This window comes from Moschus berezovskii, chromosome 5 (assembly GCF_049115385.1).
Source record: "Moschus berezovskii isolate FMDL1 chromosome 5, NW_MosBer_1.0, whole genome shotgun sequence".
In the NCBI taxonomy this organism is placed as follows: domain Eukaryota; kingdom Metazoa; phylum Chordata; class Mammalia; order Artiodactyla; family Moschidae; genus Moschus; species Moschus berezovskii.
In genome coordinates, this window is record NC_142464.1 from 75,861,655 (window position 1) to 75,882,762 (window position 21,108).

Here is a 21,108-nt window from a genome sequence, read left to right on the forward strand (position 1 = left end):
CAGACTTAAGTGAAATGGTTATGTCAGATTATGATTAAATAGAAAAAAAATGAAAGAAAAAATTCCGTCCACATAATCCACAAGCAAAAACTTGCATTTTTAAGTAAGGAAAATATAGATGTCATATCCTAGTATGATAACTGCCATAACAGTAACATCTGCAATAAACAAAAGCCTACCTTTTAAATCTATGATTTAAAAATTGTGCCTAAATAACTATGCGCAAGTCAACTTTGAACCAACAAAACCCTAGCTGACACTGGTATTTGAACAATCTGCTATAGGAGTGCTTCTGCTGTTTTTCTAAAAGCAAATTTTTTCCTAACAAAATCCTACATGAAATACCCAAATGGAAAAAAGAGAATTTCCATGGTTAAAATCAAGGTCAAGTATCTGGAAGGTGAAACAGCCTACATTTCTTTCTTCCAGATCTCTACCAGAAAATCGAGGCCTCTAGCCTCTAAGGACTACACTGAAAAATATTCCTTAAAGTATTCTATAAAAGGTTCTGAATTATAAAAACGATCACAGCTAAAATGGGTGGTAAACCAAGAGTATTTCTTCAGTCTACTTACCTACATTCCACATAAAGACTTGTGATCTTGCAGTGACATTTTATTCTAAGCATCTGAACACATGGAGGACACTCTCCAGGGTGACAGGGCAGAACACACGGATGAGGACAACCTGACGGCCGTGATTTAGAGCACCCTTCTTCACAGTGCAGGCACTCTGGGCCAGCCTGGTAAGTACCAAGGAAATAAATCACTGAAATACAGAAATCTAACATTTCTATACAGCTAAAGCTATAAAATTTATATATCTCATTAAAAGAAAGTACATCTGCAGCTCTCAGAAATTCAGTTAATAAAATGGTGCTATGCTTTCACTCTTCTAAAAATATTCAAATGAGTAACAGCAAGATTATCAATGGGACCATTACTCACAAAGATTTTTGTCTACTAACCTCATTTGATCAAACTGTTTTACCTTTAAAATGGACTTGATTACACGAAGCTTTCCTACTAAAATGTAAATTACTTCCTAGTCAGTGGTGGGGGCTAGGGGGGAAACAGCGTAAAAGCTTACCAATTTCCACTCAAGAAGTATGACCATCATCTAACTAAAGAAATCAACACACTGTTAACACATAAATAAAAATTACCAAAGCATTCAATGTTCTAGGAATGTTAATCACATCTGGCCAAGGAGAAACAAAGAAGGGAAAGAAAATAACTAGCAGTCTAATTTATTTTTTAATGCACTTCAGTGAGCCAAGATTAAATTACATTTACAAATAAATGGACCTTAATGTAGCTCAACAAAGTACCTCTTTTGAAATCATGGCTGAACTTGGGAATGATAATAAAAATGTTTAACCCTCATAACTAGGTATCCATGTCAATTGCTCTCATTTATTCATGTGAAATGCCAGGCTGGATAAAGCACAAGCTGGATCAAGATTGCCAAGAGAAATATCAATAACCTTAGATATGCAGATGACACCACCCTTATGGCAGAAAGTGAAGAGGAACTAAAGAGCCTCTTGATGAAAGAGGAGAATGAAAAAGTTGGCTTAAAACTCAACATTCAAAAAACTAAGATCATGGCATCCGATCCCACCACTTCATGGCAAACAGATGGGGAAACAATGGAATCAGTGACAGACTATTTTCTTGGGCTCCAAAACCAACGCAGATGGTGACTACACCCATGAAATTAAAAGACGTTTGCTCCTTAGATGAAAAGCTATGATAAATCTAGACAGCATAATAAAAAGCCAGAGACATTACTTCGCTGTCAAAGGTCTATATAGTCAAAGCTATGGTTTTTCCAGTAGTCACATATGGATGTGAGAGTTGGACTATAAGGAAGGCTGAGCGTAGAAGAATTGGTGTTTTTGAACTGCAGTGTTGGAGAAGACTCTTGAGAGTCCCTTGGACTGCAAGGATATCAAACCAGTCCATCCTAAAGGAAATCTATCTTGAATATTCATTGGAAGGACTGGTGCTGAAGCTGAAGCTCCAATACTTTGGCCACCTGATACAGAGCCAACTCACTGGAAAAGACCCTGATGCTGGGGAAGACTGAAGGCAGGAGAAGAAAGGGACAGAGGACGAGATGGTTGGATGGCATCACTGACTCAATGGACATGAGTTTGAGCAAGCTCCAGGAGTTAGTTGGTGATGGACTGGGAAGCCTGGCATGCTGCGGTCTATGGAGTTGCAAAGAGCTGGACACGACTGAATAACAACCAACACGAATTCAGTTCTTTAGTAGACTCCAGTGTTCTTGCCTGGAGAATCCCAGGGACGGGGGAGCCTGGTGGGCTTCCATCTATGGGGTCACACAGAGTCGGACACGACTGAAGTGACTTAGCAACAGCAGCAGCAGCAGATACATATTAGTCAAATTATTAAATTACTAGCCCAGAGAGGTACTTTGTTGAGTATCTCTACGTCTTTTTTAATTGACATAAAATTCTAAGCTATTTTTGACATGCAGGATTACAAAGAAAAAGTGTTTCAATTATCAAACATTCCTCTATAATTTCTTTTTTTAAAAATATATATTAACTTATTCCATTCATACTTATTCAGCATTATGTGCCAGGTATTGTCCCATATACTGGGAATATGCAAGATTGGAGAGGGTCCCTGGCCAGAGGAATTTACATTTAAGTAGGGGACTATAAAGAACTTGTAACAGAATATCTTCATATATACTGAGAAAAGATAAAGCAGGACCTATAGGAGACTCAATCGAAATGTTACAGGAAAGAATCTTAAAAGTTTCTGAATTATTTAATTTTCAATACAAAAATTAGAATGATTACAAAGTTATCTTCCAAAATAATTTTCATTCATGTACACTGCAGTAGCCTTCCCTGAATGTGAGATAGGGATGAACTTGTAGCTAAATTGAGAAGAACTGCACATAACTTATAACTCATATTTTGCCAGAGCAATTCACTGCCTAGGAAGCCATGTCAAGTAACACACGGTAACTGTAATTCCCCACTTCTTTAAATGAGTTTTTCTGACTCAATTGATATTCTGGCCACACATCATACATCAGCTATTCTCTAAAGAGATTCTGAATCATTATATTAGTTTGATTTTATAAGTCCAGTATCTTCCTCATTTTATCATGAAAAAATTTTTACTAAGGATCAAGGTATGGCTCAATGAAGAAATTATAAGCAATACAAGTTACATATATATTTACACACGAAAAAGAATATACTATGGACATTTATGTTGCCATGTATTATAATTATCAAATCAAAGATCAAAACATCTAACAATGCAAGTGAAATTTTCAATAACACAATTCATATAATTTAAATATTTGTTAATGTAACATTACTTAGTAATGAAGCTTAAAAATGTTTGACTTATTCCTTATTAAGCACACTGCTAAAATTATTAGGATTCCCTACAAAATGGACACCTAAGAAAAAAACACTAATTATTTTAAAAATAATATGTTATATTATTTGAAATTTGATTAGCTACATTTGTTTTTCCATGTAAAATGGCAATTTTTAGACTTTTTTTAAAGGTTGATATCTCCTATGCTCGTAAAATTCTTTTAGTAAATCTCACACAATTTACACATATCCCATATTTGTGATGTTATTTACTGCCAATAGAGAATTTATTAAAATCGTGAACATCACCTACTACCCATTTTAGGTTTAAAAAACAGCTGAGAGCAAATGCTCCCGACAAAACTTTGAGATATAAACGGACAGCAGCAGAGGTGATACTGCCGCTATGGTCTAAAAGGGACAATTTCTGTACTTTCACCATAAAATCAAATCCTATGCATTAACACAGGTACAGCATATAAAGAGTACCAAAGTAAAAGGCATATTATTATGAGCTAGCACAAAGATACAGAGAGATATACGCCAAGTGTTAAAGCTGGTTGTCTTAGGAAAAGCAAGGAAGGAGAAGGGATGAGGGCAAGAAAAGAGAGAGAAATTACAGCAAAATATTTGTGGCATAATTATTAAAAGAAACTGTTTTAAGCACCGTAACCATGTGTACACTCAATCCAAGGACAGTACCTGTTTTTTGTCAGTGCAGGAATCTGTTTCAGTTACTTTGTGACACTCTTTCATACATGTATGATTCTGACAATTTAAGGTTCGTCCACAAACTCGCTTACAAGAATAAGGTCCTACAGCATGACATGGTAGAGGGCTCACCTTAAAATTTAAGAAAAAAAGGAAAATTACCAACATACACACATACACAGCCTACTGGAAGCCTTTCCAAAATGATTGTTATTCATTTGAGAACAAGTTCTATCTAACACATTTCATTAATAATTACTATCAAAATCAAAGTAACCTATCAAAAAAAATCCAAAGAATGAATGCCAAGAAGCAAAATATCCTATTCCAAAAAGGGAAACTCAACAATATAATGCTTCTGTAGTGAATGCGTATTCATAAGCTAATTCTCAAATAAAAGCACTGTATATTTTTTAATACTTAGTAGACAAACTCTTATACTCTTTAGAGCACTAAAAAGACAATACATTGACTTTGTTATTTCTAATAGCCATCATATAGAAGAGGAATATATTAACAGATTGTAAGCTTTAGTTAAAGCTTGTGCCTGTAACTCACCTCATGTTTTCCATGACATTCCCTGTAAGAAAAAAAAATGAAAACATTATACATTCTTCAAAAAGAATATTTTTAAAGCAAAGATGCTAACTCTACTGGTTTTTAAATTAAGAATAAAAAATAAACACATATGGAAATAATAAGTGATTACAGGAAGATTCCAGGATACAAAGTTAATATATAAAAGCCAACTGCTTTATTATTTACCAGCAAGGAACCGGAATTTGAAATTAAAAACACACCACCATTTATATCAGGGCTTCCCTGATAGCTCCGTTGGTAAAAAATCCACCTGCAATGCAGGTGACTCCAGTTCGATTCCTGGGTCAGGAAGATCTACTGGAGAAGGGATAGGCTACCCACTCCAGTATTCTCGGGCTTCCCTTATGGCTCAGCTGGTAAAGAATCCACCTGCAACACGGGAGATCTGGGTTCAATCCCTGGGTTGGGAAGATCCCCTGGAGCAGGGAAAAGCTACCCACTCCAGTATTCTGGCCTAGAGAATTCCATGGACTCTATAGTCCATGGAGTCACAAAGAGTAGGACATGACTGCACAACTTTCACTTTCACCATTTATACTAGCATATACAAAAATGAAATACTTAGATATAAATCTAACAAAATAAATAAGATCTATATGAAGAAAACTATAAAACACTGATGAAAGAAATAAAAATAGACCTAAATATATGAAGAGATATTTCATGTTCATCTTTAGAAAGGTGCAATGCTGTTAAAATGTCACTTTTTCCCAACTTCATCTAGATTCAACACAATTACAATCAAAATCCCAGCAAGTTGTTTTGTGGATATCAACAAACTGATTCTAAGATCTATATGGAAAAACAAAAAAACCCAGGATAGTCAACACAGTACTGAAGAACAAAGGCAAAGAACTGACACCACCCAACATCAAGCCTTATTATAAGGCTACAGTGATCAAGATAGTATGATATTGTGAAAGAACCGACAAACACATCAATGGAACAAACAGAAATCCCAGAAACAGACTCACACAAAGATAGTCAATTATCTTTGACAAAGGAGAAAGGCAATCAAACGGTGAAAGGACAGACTTTTCAGCATATGGCTGGTGCTGGAACAAAGGAACATCTACATGGAAAAAAATACAGACTTTATACCTTTCTGAAGTTCCTTCAAAATGGATCAAAGACCTAAATGTGAAACACAAAACTATAAAACACAGGAGAAGATCTAGGTGACCTTGGGTTTGGTGATGACTTTTTACTCACAACACCAAAAGCACAATCCAGGGAAGAAAAATGGCTAAGTTGGACTTCATTAAACCCAAAACATCTGTTCTGCCATAAGTGCTTAAATAAGAACACTTAAATGAAATGATAAGCCACATACTGGGAAAAAATATTTGGAAAACACAGCTGGTAAAGGACTTGTAAGCAAAATATAAAAGAACTCTTAAAATTCAATAAAAATAAGTCAAACAACTCAATTAAATCAATGGGCAAGATCTGAATGGAGAACAGACACTTTATACATACACAAATGGCAAAAAAGCATATGAAAAGATGTTCAACATCATTTACCATTAGAGAACTGCCAATTAAAACAGCAATAAGACGTTGGTGTTACTACACACCCATTAGAACAGCTAAAATCCAAAACACTGACAATAATATTTGCTGGTAAGGATGCAGCGCAAAGGGAACTCTCATTCACTCTTGGCAAGAATGCAAAATGGTGTTGTCTTATATGCCTACCATATGATCCAGAATCAGCACTCCTAAACATTTACCCAAATGAGGTGAAAACATATGACCACAAAACACTTGTACATGAACGTTTACAGCAGCTTTCTTCATAACTGCTAAAACTTCAACAACCAAAATGTCCTTCAACAGGTGAATGAATAAACAAACTGTGGTACAATGGAATATCATTTAGCAATAAAAAGAAATGAGCCATCAAGCCATAAAAAGACACAGAGGAAATTAAATATAAATTATTAAGTGCAACATGCTAAAAAGGCTATATACTGTAGGATTCCAACTACAGGACAATTTGAAAAAGGAAGAATTCTAGAGACAGTAAAAGAAAGAAAAAGATGAACAGTTTCCAGGGGCTTGAGGGACAGGCAAGTGAGGGATGATGAACAAGTGAAGCACAGGATGTTTTCAGAGCAGTGAAACTATTCTGTATGGTAAGTAATGGTGGATGCAGGCAGGAGACTATGCACATACAACTGAAAAAGTATATCCTAATGTAAACTATAAACTTTAGTTAATAATAATGTATCACTATCGGCTCCTCAGCTGTAAAAAATTCTGCTCTAAGAAAGAAATTATATTACCTGGATAGTTATGTTCAAATAATAAATTTCAACATATACTTCATAATACTAATTATGTTACACATGCCACTGAAAAAGCATTATATGAGAGTTAAAAAGACCTTTACATATGTATGTTTTGGGTTTTTAAACTGAGATAAAATTCACATGCCATAAAGTTTACACTTTTAAAGAATATAATTCCACACTAATGTAATATATTAATAATAGGGGAAACTGTGTGTGAATGGCAGGAAAACAAGACCTCTTTGTACTTTCTGTGAAATTTTCCTGTAAACCTAAAAAGTCATCTTTAAAAAAAAGTCTTTTTAAAAAAACAAAACAAATATTTTATATCCCTTTTAAAAGACTAGTTTAGAAATTGTCATGTGATCCAACTCTGGCCAATGAAAAGTGAAAAGAATTTTATTATGGGAAAAATGATGGTTGAAGGCACAAACAGCTTCCATTTCTCCCTTTGGAAACTTCACTAACTGGATGGGAAGTTTGTCAGAAAGGCAAATAGCCAGAGAGCAAAGACTATGCAAAGGATACAAAGGACGGACAAAATTTGGGCCCTCAATGAGGTATCTGAATTAATCAGATTACCCAACTATGAAGCAGTTCTAACACCAGTCTAACTGTGCAAGAAATAAATGTTACCATGTTGCTTTTTATTTAAAGCTTCTGTTACTTGAAGCTAAAGGCACCCTAAATGATATAGCACATATATGTTATATATATATGTTCAGAATTCTTATACCACATGGCGAAATTATTATCAAATGTAATGCTATTTTTAAAATAAGCGGACAAGAAAACAAAAACACTGTACAATAATAAGAAATTATATTACCTTGATAATTCATGTGATAATATTTTTAATATATACTTTACAATAATTTTGTTATGCATGTTACTAAAAAATCATATCAGTTAGAAGGATCTTTATACATGTTCTTCTCCTTTTTAAAACTGAGATAAAATTCACATACCATAAAATGTATACTTTTAAAGAGTACAATTCAGAGGTGTTTAGTGTATTCACAAGGTTGTGTAACTACAATCACCATGACTTAATCCTAGAATATTTTCATGACCCAAAGAGAAGCCCCGAAACAATTAAATCATTCTCCATGGTCTCCTGTCCCCATACTCTGCAACCACTAATCCACTTTCTGTCTCTATGGATTTGCCTATTATGGATATTTCATATAAATCTATTATGTGGCCTTCTGTGTCTGGTTTCATTGAGAATGAAATGTTTTCAAGGTTCAACCAAGTAACATGCAAATATATCAAAAAATCATGCATTTTTATGGCTGAATCATATTCCATTGTTTGTTGTGGTACACACAGTCAAAGGCTTTGGCATAGTCAATGAAGCAGTAGATAATTTTCTGGAAATCTCTTGCTTTTTGGATAATCCAACAGATGTTGGCAATTTGATCTCTGGTTCCTCTGCCTTTTCTAAAACCAAATTAAACATCTGAAAGCTCACAGTTCACGTACTGTTGAAGCCTGGCTTGGAGAATTTTGAGCATGACTTTACTAGCCTGTGAGATGAGTGCAACTGTGCGGTAGATTGAGCATTCTTTGGAACTGGAATGAAAACTGACCTTTTCCAGTCCTGTGGCCACTGCTGAGTTTTCCAAATTTGCTGGCATATTGAGTGCAGCACTTTCACAGAATCACCTTTTAGGATTTGAAATGGATCAACTGGAAATCCATCACCTTCACTAGCTTTGTTCGATGCTTCCTAAGGCCCACTTGACTTCACATTCCAGGAATGTCTGACTCTAGGCTGGTGATCACAGCATCATGATTATCTGGGTCATGAAGATCTTTTTTGTACAGTTCTGTGTATTCTTGCCACTTCTTCTTAATATCTTCTGCTTCTGTTAGGTCCCTACCATTTCTGTCCTTTATTGAGCCCATCTTTGCATGAAATGTTCCCTTGGTATCTCTACTTTTCTTGAAGAGATCTCTACTCTTTCCCATTCTATTGTTTTCCTCTATTCCTTTGCATTGATCACCGAGGAAGGCTTTATCTCTCCTTGCTATTCTTTGGAACTGTGCATTCAAATGGGTATATCTTTCCTTTTCTCCTATGCCTGTCCCTTCTCTTCTATTCACAGCTATCTGTAAAGCCTCCTCAGACAACCATTTTGCCTTTTTGCATTTCTTTTTCTTGGGGATGGTCTTGATCATAGGTTCCTGTAAAATGTCATGAACCTCCGTCCATAGTTCATCAGGCACTCTATCAGATCTAATCCCTTGAATCTACCTGTCATTTCCACTGTGTAACTGTAAGGGATTTGATTTAGGTCAAACCTGAATGGTCTAGTGGTTTTCCCTACTTTCTTCAATTTAAGTCTGAATTTGGCAATAAGGAGTTCATGGTCTGTGCCACAGTCAGCTCCCGGTCTTGCTTTTGCTGACTGTATAGAACTTCTCCATCTTTGGCTGCAAAAAATATAATCAATCTGATTTCAGTATTGACTATCTGGTGATGTCTACGTGTAGAGTTTTCTCTTGTGTTGTTGGAAGAGGATGTTTGCTAAGACCAGTGCATTCTCTTGGCAAAACTGAGCCTTTGACCTGTTTCATTCTGCAGTCCAAAGCCAAATTTGCCTGTTACTCCAGGTGTTTCTTGATCCCTACTTTTGCATTCCAGTCCCCTATAATGAAAAGGACATCTTTTTTGGCTGTTAGTTCTAGAAGGTCTTGTAGGTCTTCATAGAACTGTTCAACTTCAGCTTCTTCAACATTACTGTTCAGGGCATAGATTTGGATTACTGTTATACTGAACGGTTTGCCTTGGAAACGAACAGAGATCATTCTGACATTTTTGAGATTGCATCCAAGTACTGCATTTCAGACTTTTGTTGACTATGATGGCTACTCCACTTCTTCTATGGGATTCTTGCCCACAGTAGTAAATATAATGGTCATCTGAGTTAAATTCACCCATTCCAGTCCCTTTTAGTTTGCGGATTCCTAAAAAGTTGACGTTCACTCTTGCCATCTCCTGTTTGACCACTTCCAATGTTGGCCACCTCATGCGACGAGTTGACTCACTGGAAAAGACTCTGATGCTAGGAAAGGTTGGGGGCGGGGGGAAAACGGGACGAAAGAGAATGAGATGGCTGGATGGCATCACCGACTCTGTGGACATGAGTTTGAGTGAACTCCGGGAGTTGGTGATGGACAGGGAGGCCTGGCGTGCTGTGATTCATGGGGTCGCGGAGTCGGACACGACTGAGCGACTGAACTGAACTGAATGTTCCTTTATTCATGGACCTAACATTCCAGGTTCCTATGCAATATTGTTCTTTACAGCATCAGACATTACTTCAATCACCAGTCACATCCACAACTGGGTGTTGTTTATGCTTTGGCTCTGTCTCTTCATTCTTTCTGGAGTTATTTCTCCACTGATCTCCAGCAGCATATTGGGCACCTACCGACCTGGGGAGTTCATCTTTCAGTGTCCTATCTTTTTGCCTTTTCATACTGTTCATGGGGTTCTCAAGGCAAGAATACTGAAGTGGTTTGCCATTCCCTTCTCCAGTGGACCACGTTTTGTCAGAACTCTTACCATGACCTGACCATCTTGGGTGGCCTTACACAGCATGGCTTGTAAGTTTCATTGAGTTAGACAAGGCTGTGGTCCATGTGATCAGATTGGTTAGTTTTCTGTGATTGTGGTTTTCAGCCTGTCTGCCCTCTGATGGAGAAGAGTAAGAGGCTTATGGAAGCTTCCTGATGGGGGAGACTGATGGAAGGGGAAACTGGGTCTCATTCTGACCGGCAGGACTATATTCGGTAAATCTTTAATCCAGTTTTCTGCTGATGGGTGGGGCTGTGTTCCCTCCCTGTTATTTACCTAGGGCCAAACTATGGTGGAGGTAATGAACATAATGGCGACCTCCTTCAAAAGATCCCATGCATATACTGCTACACTGAGTGCCCCCAGCCCTGCAGCAGGCCACTGCCGACCCACACCTCCACCAGAGACTCACGGGCAAGTCTACTTCTGCTTTATTGACTATCCCAAAGCCTTTGACTCTGTGGATCAAAACAACTGCGGAACATTCTTAAAGAGATGGGAATACCAGACAACCTGACCTGCCTCTTGAGAAATCTGTATGCAGGTCAGGAAGCAACAGTTAGAACTGGACATGGAACAACAGACTGGTTCCAAACAGGAAAAGAAGTATGTCAAGGTTGTATACTGGCACCCTGCTTATTTAACTTATATGCAGAGTACATGAGAAACGCTGGGCTGGATAAAGCACAAGCTGCAATCAAGACTGCCAGGAGAAATATCAATAACCTTAGATATGCAGATGACACCACCCTTAGGGCAGAAAGCAAAGAACTAAAGAGCCTCTTGATGAAAGTGGAGAGTGAAAAAGTTGGCTTAAAGCTCAACATTCAGAAAACAAAGATCATGGCATCTGGTCCCATCACTTCATGGGAAATAGATGGGGAAACAGTGGAAACAGTGTCAGACTTTATTTTGGGGGGCTCCAAAAAAACTGCAGATGGTGATTGCAGCCACGAAATTAAAAGATGCTTGCTCCTTGGAAGGAAAGTGATCAACCTAGATAGCATATTAAAAAGCAGAGACATTACTTTGCCAACCAAGGTCCGTCTAGTCAAGGCTATGGTTTTTCCCGTGGTCATGTATGGATGTGAGAGTTGGACTGTGAAGAAAGCTAAGCTCCAAAGAATTGATGCTTTTGAACTGTGGTGTTGAAGAAAACTCTTGAGAGCCCCTTGGACGGCAAGGAGATCCAACCAGTCCATTCTAAAGGAGATCATTGGAAGGACTGATTCTAAAGCTGAAGCTCCAATACTTTGGCCACCTCATGCGAAGAGTTGACTCACTGGAAGACTCTGATGCTGGGAGGGATTGGGGGCAGGAGAAGGGGACGACAGAGGATGAGATGGCTGGATGGCATCACCGACTCTATGGACATGAGGTTGAGTGAACTCCGGATGTTAGTGATGGACAGGGAGGCCTGGCATGCTGCGATTCATGGGGTCGCAAAGAGTCGGACACGACTAAGCGACTGAACTGAACTGATCCATTTTGAGTTACTATTTACATATGTTGTGACGTAAGAATCTGAGCTTATTTTCCATGTGAATATTCATTTGTCCCCAAACCATTTGTTACAAAAAGCATTCTTTTCCTTATTTAATTATTCTAACACTCTTGACAAAAATCAACTGACCATAAATGTATGCATTTACTTCTGAGCTGTCAGCTCTATGCACTTGACCTTTATGTCCATCTGGATGTCAGTACTACAGTCCTTGGTCCTCTTTAAATTCTAACAACATTTTATAGTTCTCAGTGTGGAAATCTTGGATTTCTTCTATCAAATTTGTTAAATAAACAAAATGTTTACTCTTCTTAATGTTACTGGAAATGGAACTGTTTTCTTAGTTCAATTTTCAGACTGTTCACTGTTAGTGTATAGAAATAAAATTGACTTTTGTATATTCATGCTTCTTATAATCTCATTAAACTCATTTAATATCTCTAATAACTTTTGGAAAGATTCCTTAGGATCTTCCATGCACATGATCATGTTAGCTGAAAATCTAAACAGTTTTACTTCTTCATTTTCCTCTAGCTAGTATCTGTAGTACAGTATTGAACATAAGTGGCAGAACAAACATCCTAGTCTTGTTCCTGATACTCAGGGTGAAACCTTTAATCTTTCACCAGTAAGTGTAATGTTAACTGTGGGGTTTCCACAGATAGTCTTCATTGGGTTGAGGAAGCTCCCCCTTACCCCAAGACTGTTGAGTGTTTTTATCAAGAAAATGTGTCAGATTTTGTCAAATGTTTTTCTGCATCTATCAACTGCCTTTTACTCTACCAATGAAGTACTAAGCTGATTGATTTTAATCAATCATTGATGAATGAATAACTGAGACTGATTCAACTTCATATTTCTGGAATATACACACTTGGCCATAGTATGTAATTCTTTTTGCACGTTGCTGGATTTAGTTTGCAAATACCTAGTTAAGAATTTTTGTATCTATATTAAAAAGGGGATATTGGTCTGTATTTTTCCTGTCTTTTTCTGATTTATTAACAGGGAAATTCTAGCCTCACTGAATGCATCAGGAAGTGACCCTCCTTAGTAAAACACTGGTGTTAACTCTTTAAAAGTTTGGTAGAATTCACCAGTGAAGTCATTGGTCCTGAGGTTTTCTTTGTGGTAAGGTTTTTGTTACTAATTGACCCTCTTTACTAGTTATATTCAGATCTCCTACTTCTTCTTGGGTCAGTTTCAGTACAGTTATGTGTTTCTAAGAATCTGTCCATTTATCCATGCAAACAGTAACCAAAAGAAGAGTAGGAGTGGCTATACTGACCCATTAAAACTCTAGTTGGGGAAAATGACAAAAAAAGTTATCTAGAGGAAGATTTTAACCAGTATGCAAAATATATTTTGAAAAGAATGAAACAGAAAGACAGATTATAGGCTACCAAGGAAGAGATACCAGGTTACCAGAGCCACCAGGGAAGCCTACTTTATAGGCCTGAAATAATGTGAACTACAAAAAGAAAAAGGGGAGAAGTTTCTTAAGATATGCTTTGAACTATGTCAAAAGATCTCAGACTCTCCTCCCAATGCAGAAAGCCCAAGTTTCCAAGCCAGGGAACTAGATCCCACATACCCTAACTAAGAGTTCACAAGCTGCAACTAAAGATCCCACATGCCACAACAAAAATAAATTTAAAAAAAAAAAAGCTAAAATTCTAATACTTACATAGGAATAGGAACTTGACATGGAGGACAAGGCAATGCAGTCTGAATAAATGCTGGTTCAGAAGGCTGTTCCCAAGGGCCTGTAGGCTGGTGCTACAAGTAAAATACATACCAATTTTAAGTCAGAGGAGTTAAATTGTATGGCCAGTTTAAGAATCTAAGAAAACAGTTCCAAAAATCCTCTGCTCAAGCAGGTTGAAAATTTTTCAAGAAATCAACAAATTGTGCTTATTGAAATATTTTACTACATCCTTAAATTCCATTACATTGTTTCCCTCTAACACATTTATATTAAAACTTGAGGCAGATTGCAGTTTTTAAATAACAGAACAAAGGCAGCATGGCATCCTCCACTTCTTATAAGCCCAAAAAAAACAAAACAAAATCACAAAATCTAAATTCCACCAATAGGATTTAACCACCATCGTTTGGTTCACTGTTATCTTCCCAGCACCTAGAAGAATGCTTGACACATAGTAAGAATTCAGTAAATATTTGCTGAATGTGTGAAGGAATCTTTGAAGAAATTAGGAGATATTTATAACCTTAAACCACAATATATGGAGGACTCACAAACTCATCTGCATGATTATAAAATGACTATCATGCTGTTCTAACAAACATTTGTTTATTGGTTTCTTTTCTTTTCTATACTGTGAGCTTCTCAAAACAGAAGGTCAAGTCTTAAACCTTATGTGATAGTCACTCAGCTGTGTCCAACTCTTTGCAACCCCATGGACTCAGGCCAGAATACTGGAGAAGGTAGCCTTTCCCTTCACCAGGGGATCTTCCCAATTCAGGGTTTGAACCCAGGTCTCCCACATTGCAGGCAGATTCTTTATCACCTGAGCCACCAAGAAAGCCCAAGAATATTGGAGTGGGTAGCCTATCTCTTCTCCAGCAGATCTTCTCAACCTAGGACTCAAACCAGGGTCTCCTGCACTGCAGGCAGATTCTTTACCAGCTGAGCTATCAGGGAAGCCCTATACCTTATGACCCAGCTCCTATCACAGTGTTTAATACCCAGTAAGTAATTAGTCATCGCTTGTTGTATGACTAAGTAAAATTAAGAAAACCTAACCCAGAGAAATGCATTATCTCTGAGTAATATTTGTTCTCTTACCCTGCCAGTTTGCTTTATTAATGCTTGATCATGACATGGAGCAGGACATAAGTGACCGCATTTCTCCAAAACCTTTTGGCAAGGTTGATGACATGGAGGACAAGAGCCAAAGTGACAGCGATGTTTCTCTTGACTTGTATGATGGCAAGTTGGTGGCCGACTAAATTATAAAATACAATTTTTTAAATTACTTTGATCACTGAACAATTATATCTAAAGTGCAATTATTTATTTATATATATATTCTGATTCCACACAGAATGATATTGTGACTATTAATATTTTAGAACATTAAAGCAAAACTGAAAATATTAATAAAATTGAAAATCAATATGAATTTAAATCTCTAAGATACCAGATGTAAGTCTGTGCAGAGCTTTGTACTAACCTGCACTGCTCTTTGCACCTGGGGGGTCTTGTGGTACGTTCTCGGCCACAGGGTACTGTCACCTTTGTATTACCACAATTGCACTTCACATCTACAGTTTCTGGGCAAGGATAACAACTACCTGAAAAAAAATGTCTGAAACTTAAAGAGAAAGTTCCTTAACTATCCAAATTCCCATCAACAGCAGAATCAATAAGTTTAGTATATTCACACAATGGGATATTCTACTATGAGAATAAAACCAGTATGAATGAACCTCACACATAACACCGAGCAAAAGAAATTCAACACCGAGAGTATGATTCCATTTACACAAAATAAGCAGGAAAAACTAAATCTACACTGTTTAAAATCAGGATGTTGATTACAAAGGACACAAAAATAGTTTTGGAAATGCTGGTAATGCTGTTTAATAATGTGAGTTCTGGCTATATGGGTAGGTTCAGTTTATAAAAAGTAATCAAACTGTACACTGGCTATTTGTATACTTTTCTGTATACACACTGGTACTTCAACAAAAAGTTTTAGAATTTTCTTTAAAATTTGCTAAAAGTTCTATTTTAAGTAACAAATAACACATTATTAAAATTATATAAGCAAAATGGAGCTAAGTCTTTGGAAAATCTGTTAGCAATAATCTTTTCGGCTTACTTTCATACATACAAATTTTTCAAGTACATTATTTTAAGATAAATTCCCCAATATGAGTGACTTCTTTCATCAGATTATTAACAAGTACAGTCAATTTTCCATTACTCGTGCTCTGAGAAAAGACTAAATTGTAAAATCTCATTTTAGGCTATAATTCCAAATAATTCTCTTCTAAACATTTCAAAAGGGAACATCTTTAGAGTTTTAGTTTTTCACCTTCTTTTGTTATGGGTTGGTAGAAACACACAAAACCAACTGAAAAGAAATCTTTTAAAATGGGCTAAAAAGTTCTCCCCAAGGCTTTGACGTTCTCTTAAGGGCTTTCTTTCTACTCTGTTTTCCCAGTAGGGCACCCTATTAAAAATGAAATAATAAAAAAGGAATAAAGAGTCTTCAACTAGGAAGTATCTCAAGACATTGCTGCCTAAGTGTCAGGACCAAGCAAAATACTGAACAGCAGTTAACCTAAAAAAAACAGATTAATGATGAAAAATAGTCTGGTTAAAGATTCTGTAAGTTCAAAACAAACAAAAGTTAAAAACATTTAATAAGTTAAGTAATGACCACAGAAAAAGAAAACAAAAAACATCATAGGGAAAAAACACACATGTATCATACAAATTAACAAACTTAGACTTCCAAGTTTTGGTAAGTGTAATCCAAGTCATCCTGACTCACCTGACCAAACTTTATTTTGTTCCTTCCACAAGAATGACTAGATGTCACATTTTTTAAAAATTAATAGCAATATTTATGTCTGTTCTTACTCAGCACATTGTATCAATTCCCACACTTAACAATGATAATTTTCATTCATCTTCAACAATTCAGAGAGAAATTTATCAAACAACATCTTTTCGCCATCCTAAACTACAGCATTAGTTTTCTTTTTTTAAATCCTGAGAATAAGGGATAATTTCCCTGAACAGTCTTCCTAATGAACGCATTACAGACACTTGTACAAATGACAGACAAACTAAAATAACTTCAGTTACAGTATTTTTTAAATGAAAAAGGAGCATAGAGTTACAGTGACCAGTGGGTCAAAAGTCCAATAATTCTGGAAACATAACCATGGCTGGTCTTAAACTTAAAAGAACTATAAATTGAACTTTCATATATTCACAATGCAAACATGCAGACAGCATGCTCTCCCTATGAGTTACACTATAACTTAGATTATGAAGGTGTCTAGAATAATGGGAAATGACATAAAATAATGATTTTATGTATCTTATGCAATTGAGTACTAAACAAACGGTAAGAGCTGGACAGTATTTTCATACACTTTCCATTAAGATAAATTTTGTTAGGGGCTAATAAGCTTTTTTAAAAATAAACATTCTGCCAAACAATAATAATTGAATCCAGATCTGATCAAACCACTAGTCCCACTAACATTTACAGGAAATACAGAGGAAAATGCCAAAAATTCAATAATACCACTGAGATGCATTCTGAAAAATCCAGACTCTATAAAACTGTATAAAGCAATCTAGTTTCTTAAGTGACAAAAGAAAAAGATGGAAAATCATAGAAAAAGAGGGAAATTACAGATTAATAGACTTTAGAGACATCAACCAACTACAGTGTCAATCTCAGTAAGATTTCTGAGTCATACAAACTGAAGTAAAAAACAATGAAGGTATTTATGAAACAACAAGATATGTGAACACCACATATTTGCTGATATTAAGAAACAGGTTAACTATTTTCAAGTTAAGAATCTGTCTTTTAGAGATGCATATTGAAGTATTTATGGGATCTGCTTCAAAGTAATACAAGATGGGGATATGCTTTCAATATTTCTCCACTAAGTATGATGCTTGCTCTATGCTTTTTGCAGACACTCTATATATCGGGTTAAGGATGCTTTCCTCTATTCCTAGTTAAGTTTTCATCATATACAGATTTTGAATCTTATTAACTATTTCTCAGACATTTACTAAAATGATCTCATTTCTCCTTTAGTCTGTTAATGTGGTGGAAACAGATTTACTAATCTTACACCAACCATATATTATTTGCATGGATATCTTAATACCATCCAGCTGGATTTGAGAGGTTAAAACTAATTTCACAAACATGTTCATGAGTTAGATTGACCTGTAATTTTCTCTTACTTACCCTGTAAGATAAATAATGAGCTGGGGCACAATCCTTTTTTACATATACTATCAAATACTTTACAAAAAGATTAAACTTACATATACCTTAAATGTTTATTTGTTAAAAATCATGTGTAAATATCAACAAGGCCTTTTTTTCTTCATAAGAAAATTCTCAACTACTGATCTAATTTCTTTGATGGTCATACAACCAGTCAAGTTTTCAACTTAAAGTGAAGGCCACATTTTAACAGTGGCTTCTGAGGCCCTAGACATATTCTCCTTTCCTCAGCAGTCCTTAATCCCACCATCTCTCTGACCTCATCTCCTTGGACAATCACTTCTGTCCTCTCAAATGCTTCTGTCTTAAGGCATCTGCAATCCCACCGCCCCATCCCCATTTCCACAGCATCTGATCCCTACTTCTCTCAGGGTCCCCCTCACATATCATCCTACTTGACCACACTAAGTAAAGAGGTATGTATCATCTCCACTAACACGATTTTAATTTCACTCTAATTCTCTTATTATACTTTTCATTATCTGACATTCTGTACTAATTTATTTATTTTTATTCTAATTAAGGGAGAATTACAAAATAAGTTCCATAAAAGCAAGTACTTTGTCAAATCATTCACTCATGTAATTCCAGTGCCTGGCACTTAGAAGACACTCAAAAATACTTATTGAAGTTTTGGTTTCACATCCTGACTCTGAAACTAGTTCTATAACCCTGGGCCAACAGTCTTTGCCTTCTTCTTCCTTACACAAAACAACACTGATGTCATTCACCTTCCAAGATTCCTGAAAGGACGAAGACATTAAGAGAGATATCTAGCATCCACCTAATCCCAAAGGAAAACAACAAAAAACAGTACAGTAGTTTGTTCAAGGTCATACAGCTACTAAGTCCAGACTTGACTCAGACCTCTTAATTTAAGTCCATGCTGTTTCTACTACCATATACTATCTTTCAGGAGATTTCACTTCATACTAACATACTCCAAATGAGTAAAGTTAACTCAGTTTTCAATGTCTAATAACTTAGGGACTCCTGAGACCCTTTCAGGTGGTGTGCAAGATCTCATATACATAGATTAGAATTTTTCAGAAGCTATGTGACAAAGGATATCACAACAGATTGAATGCAGAAGCAGATATGTGAATCCAGTTATCTTCTACTAAGCTGGACATTACAAAAATACAAAATACCATTCTTCCCACTAATTTTTTTTCCAGAAAATACTTATTTTTCACAAAAAAGTTACTGTATTAAGATGTAATGGGTTATTACTATGTTTAAATAAAATAATAAATATTATTATATTTTAATTTTAAATACAATAAATATCAATAGACAAAACCCATATTAACAAAAGGTCTTTGGGTCCAAAAAGAGTGTAAAAGAGCCTTGAGATAAAAAATTTTGAGACCCATTGGAAAGAATATATCCATTCTTTTACTAAACTTAATTTCATATAAATGTATAAAATTCAAAATAGTACTGAAAAACCTATTAGCTTAAAAACTATATGGGCAAGGTTGGGTAGAAGAAAGGAAACAATATGGTATTACAGAAAGAAGTAAAGTTTATATTCAGAAGGCCTGGGTTCAAATCTTGGCTATAGTGCTTTGCTAGAAAATTCCCTAAGGAAATCACTGAATCCTCTTCAGCTTAAATGTCCTCGACCATAAAATAAGGACACTAGCGACTACTCTAACATCTCAAGATTGTTAAGAGTAAAATAATAAATGTGAAATCTATCAACTATAAAGCACTATGTAAATATAAACATAAAATTACAGCTGTTATTAAATTTTACCTCTATGGCAGACAGATGGACACTTATGGTTCCTACATCCTAAAGTCCGTCCACAGTTTTGATCACAAGGTGGACAGTTTCCAGGGCAACACTGAAGGGAAAGCAATATATAAAGAACAGATAATTTGAAAATCATACATAATATGAATGTCATTACTAGTTATTCACAGAACTTAGGGAAATCAAAAGATTCTTCTTTTCATTACAAAAATAAGAATATTCAAGAGTATCAACATTCTTGTGTAGAATACATTATACTAAGACCTTATAAGTTTAAATAGACAATGACCTAATTTAGTGAAATCAAGCTAAATTTACATGTCCTTTAGTTAACTATTCTATGATTTAAAATAGTTCCGTAAGAGATTCTCTTCTACTTATCTATGCAGAGACTGACAACATTAACCATAAGAATGCATCTGGTCAAACTCTATAATCAATTTAGGCAAACAATCTGCCTATTTTTAAGATTTAATTATAATAAAGCCAGTTCAATATATAAATTAGGTGGGCAATTATTTTCAAACCAAAGAATCAGAGTCTAACTAAAGGAAAGAAGCAGAGACAGGCTAATTGATTTCAGCACTCTCTAGTTTGTTACTTCTTAATTTTTAATCTGTGAGAAATATAGCTCTCTAAGACTTGTCCCAATTTTCATTCATGAACACAAAGCAACTACTTAAAAGTTTCATCCGCCATTCTAACTCCTTGACATTTCATATATCCAAACCTTGGAAATAAAATACACACTACAATTGTCTTCAAGAAACATGGGTTTGTAATCTACTTAAGAAAAAGTTTCAGGATATAAAAATAGCTCAAAACAAAATATACATTATTGAAAAGCAATTAAAAGTTAAAATAGTTCATTCAATTCAATAAGTATTTACCAAATAATACTATTTCCCAGTGCCAATGGGGGAAAAGATTTGTTTCTCACCATGATGAGCAATAATGACCAGATTTACTCTCCTGCTTTAAACAACTAGAAAATCAGACAAAATATATCAAACAACAGTTTTCAGATTTTGGACAATTAGGGAGCATTGGACAGAAACCCTATGAAAAGATAAACCCTATCCTATGATAGCACAAGCTTAGACCTGGAAGTTTCCACACTGCAGCACAAGGAGAAAAATCACAAGCAAAGTCCAGTGGTCTCACCAAGTTAAGGAGACAAAATTCAAGGTTCAGAGGCCAGTATGGTTAGAATTTGTGGAGAAATGGTAGCACAAAATATAAAGTTCATATTATCTGGAAA

At 35.7% G+C, this 21,108-nt stretch overlaps 1 protein-coding gene across 4 annotated transcripts in view; it reads right to left on the reverse strand.

Moving 5' to 3' along the window:
- The window catches only part of NFXL1 (nuclear transcription factor, X-box binding like 1), a 61,824-nt gene that overhangs the window by 22,729 nt on the left and 17,987 nt on the right, over positions 1-21,108 (reverse strand). For all 4 annotated transcript variants that reach the window (XR_016037449.1, XM_055434689.2, XM_088836325.1 and 1 more), the window contains exons 12-18: positions 19,848-19,938; positions 15,266-15,386; positions 14,878-15,037; positions 13,756-13,847; positions 4,643-4,664; positions 4,076-4,216; positions 576-742 (exon numbers count right to left, since the gene is read on the reverse strand). Coding sequence is in view for 3 of the 4 variants with exons in the window: in XM_055434689.2 (XP_055290664.2) it covers positions 576-742; positions 4,076-4,216; positions 4,643-4,664; positions 13,756-13,847; positions 14,878-15,037; positions 15,266-15,386; positions 19,848-19,938 (794 nt within the window). In the remaining variant the exon portion in view is untranslated. The remainder of the gene's footprint in view (positions 1-575; positions 743-4,075; positions 4,217-4,642; positions 4,665-13,755; positions 13,848-14,877; positions 15,038-15,265; positions 15,387-19,847; positions 19,939-21,108) is intronic.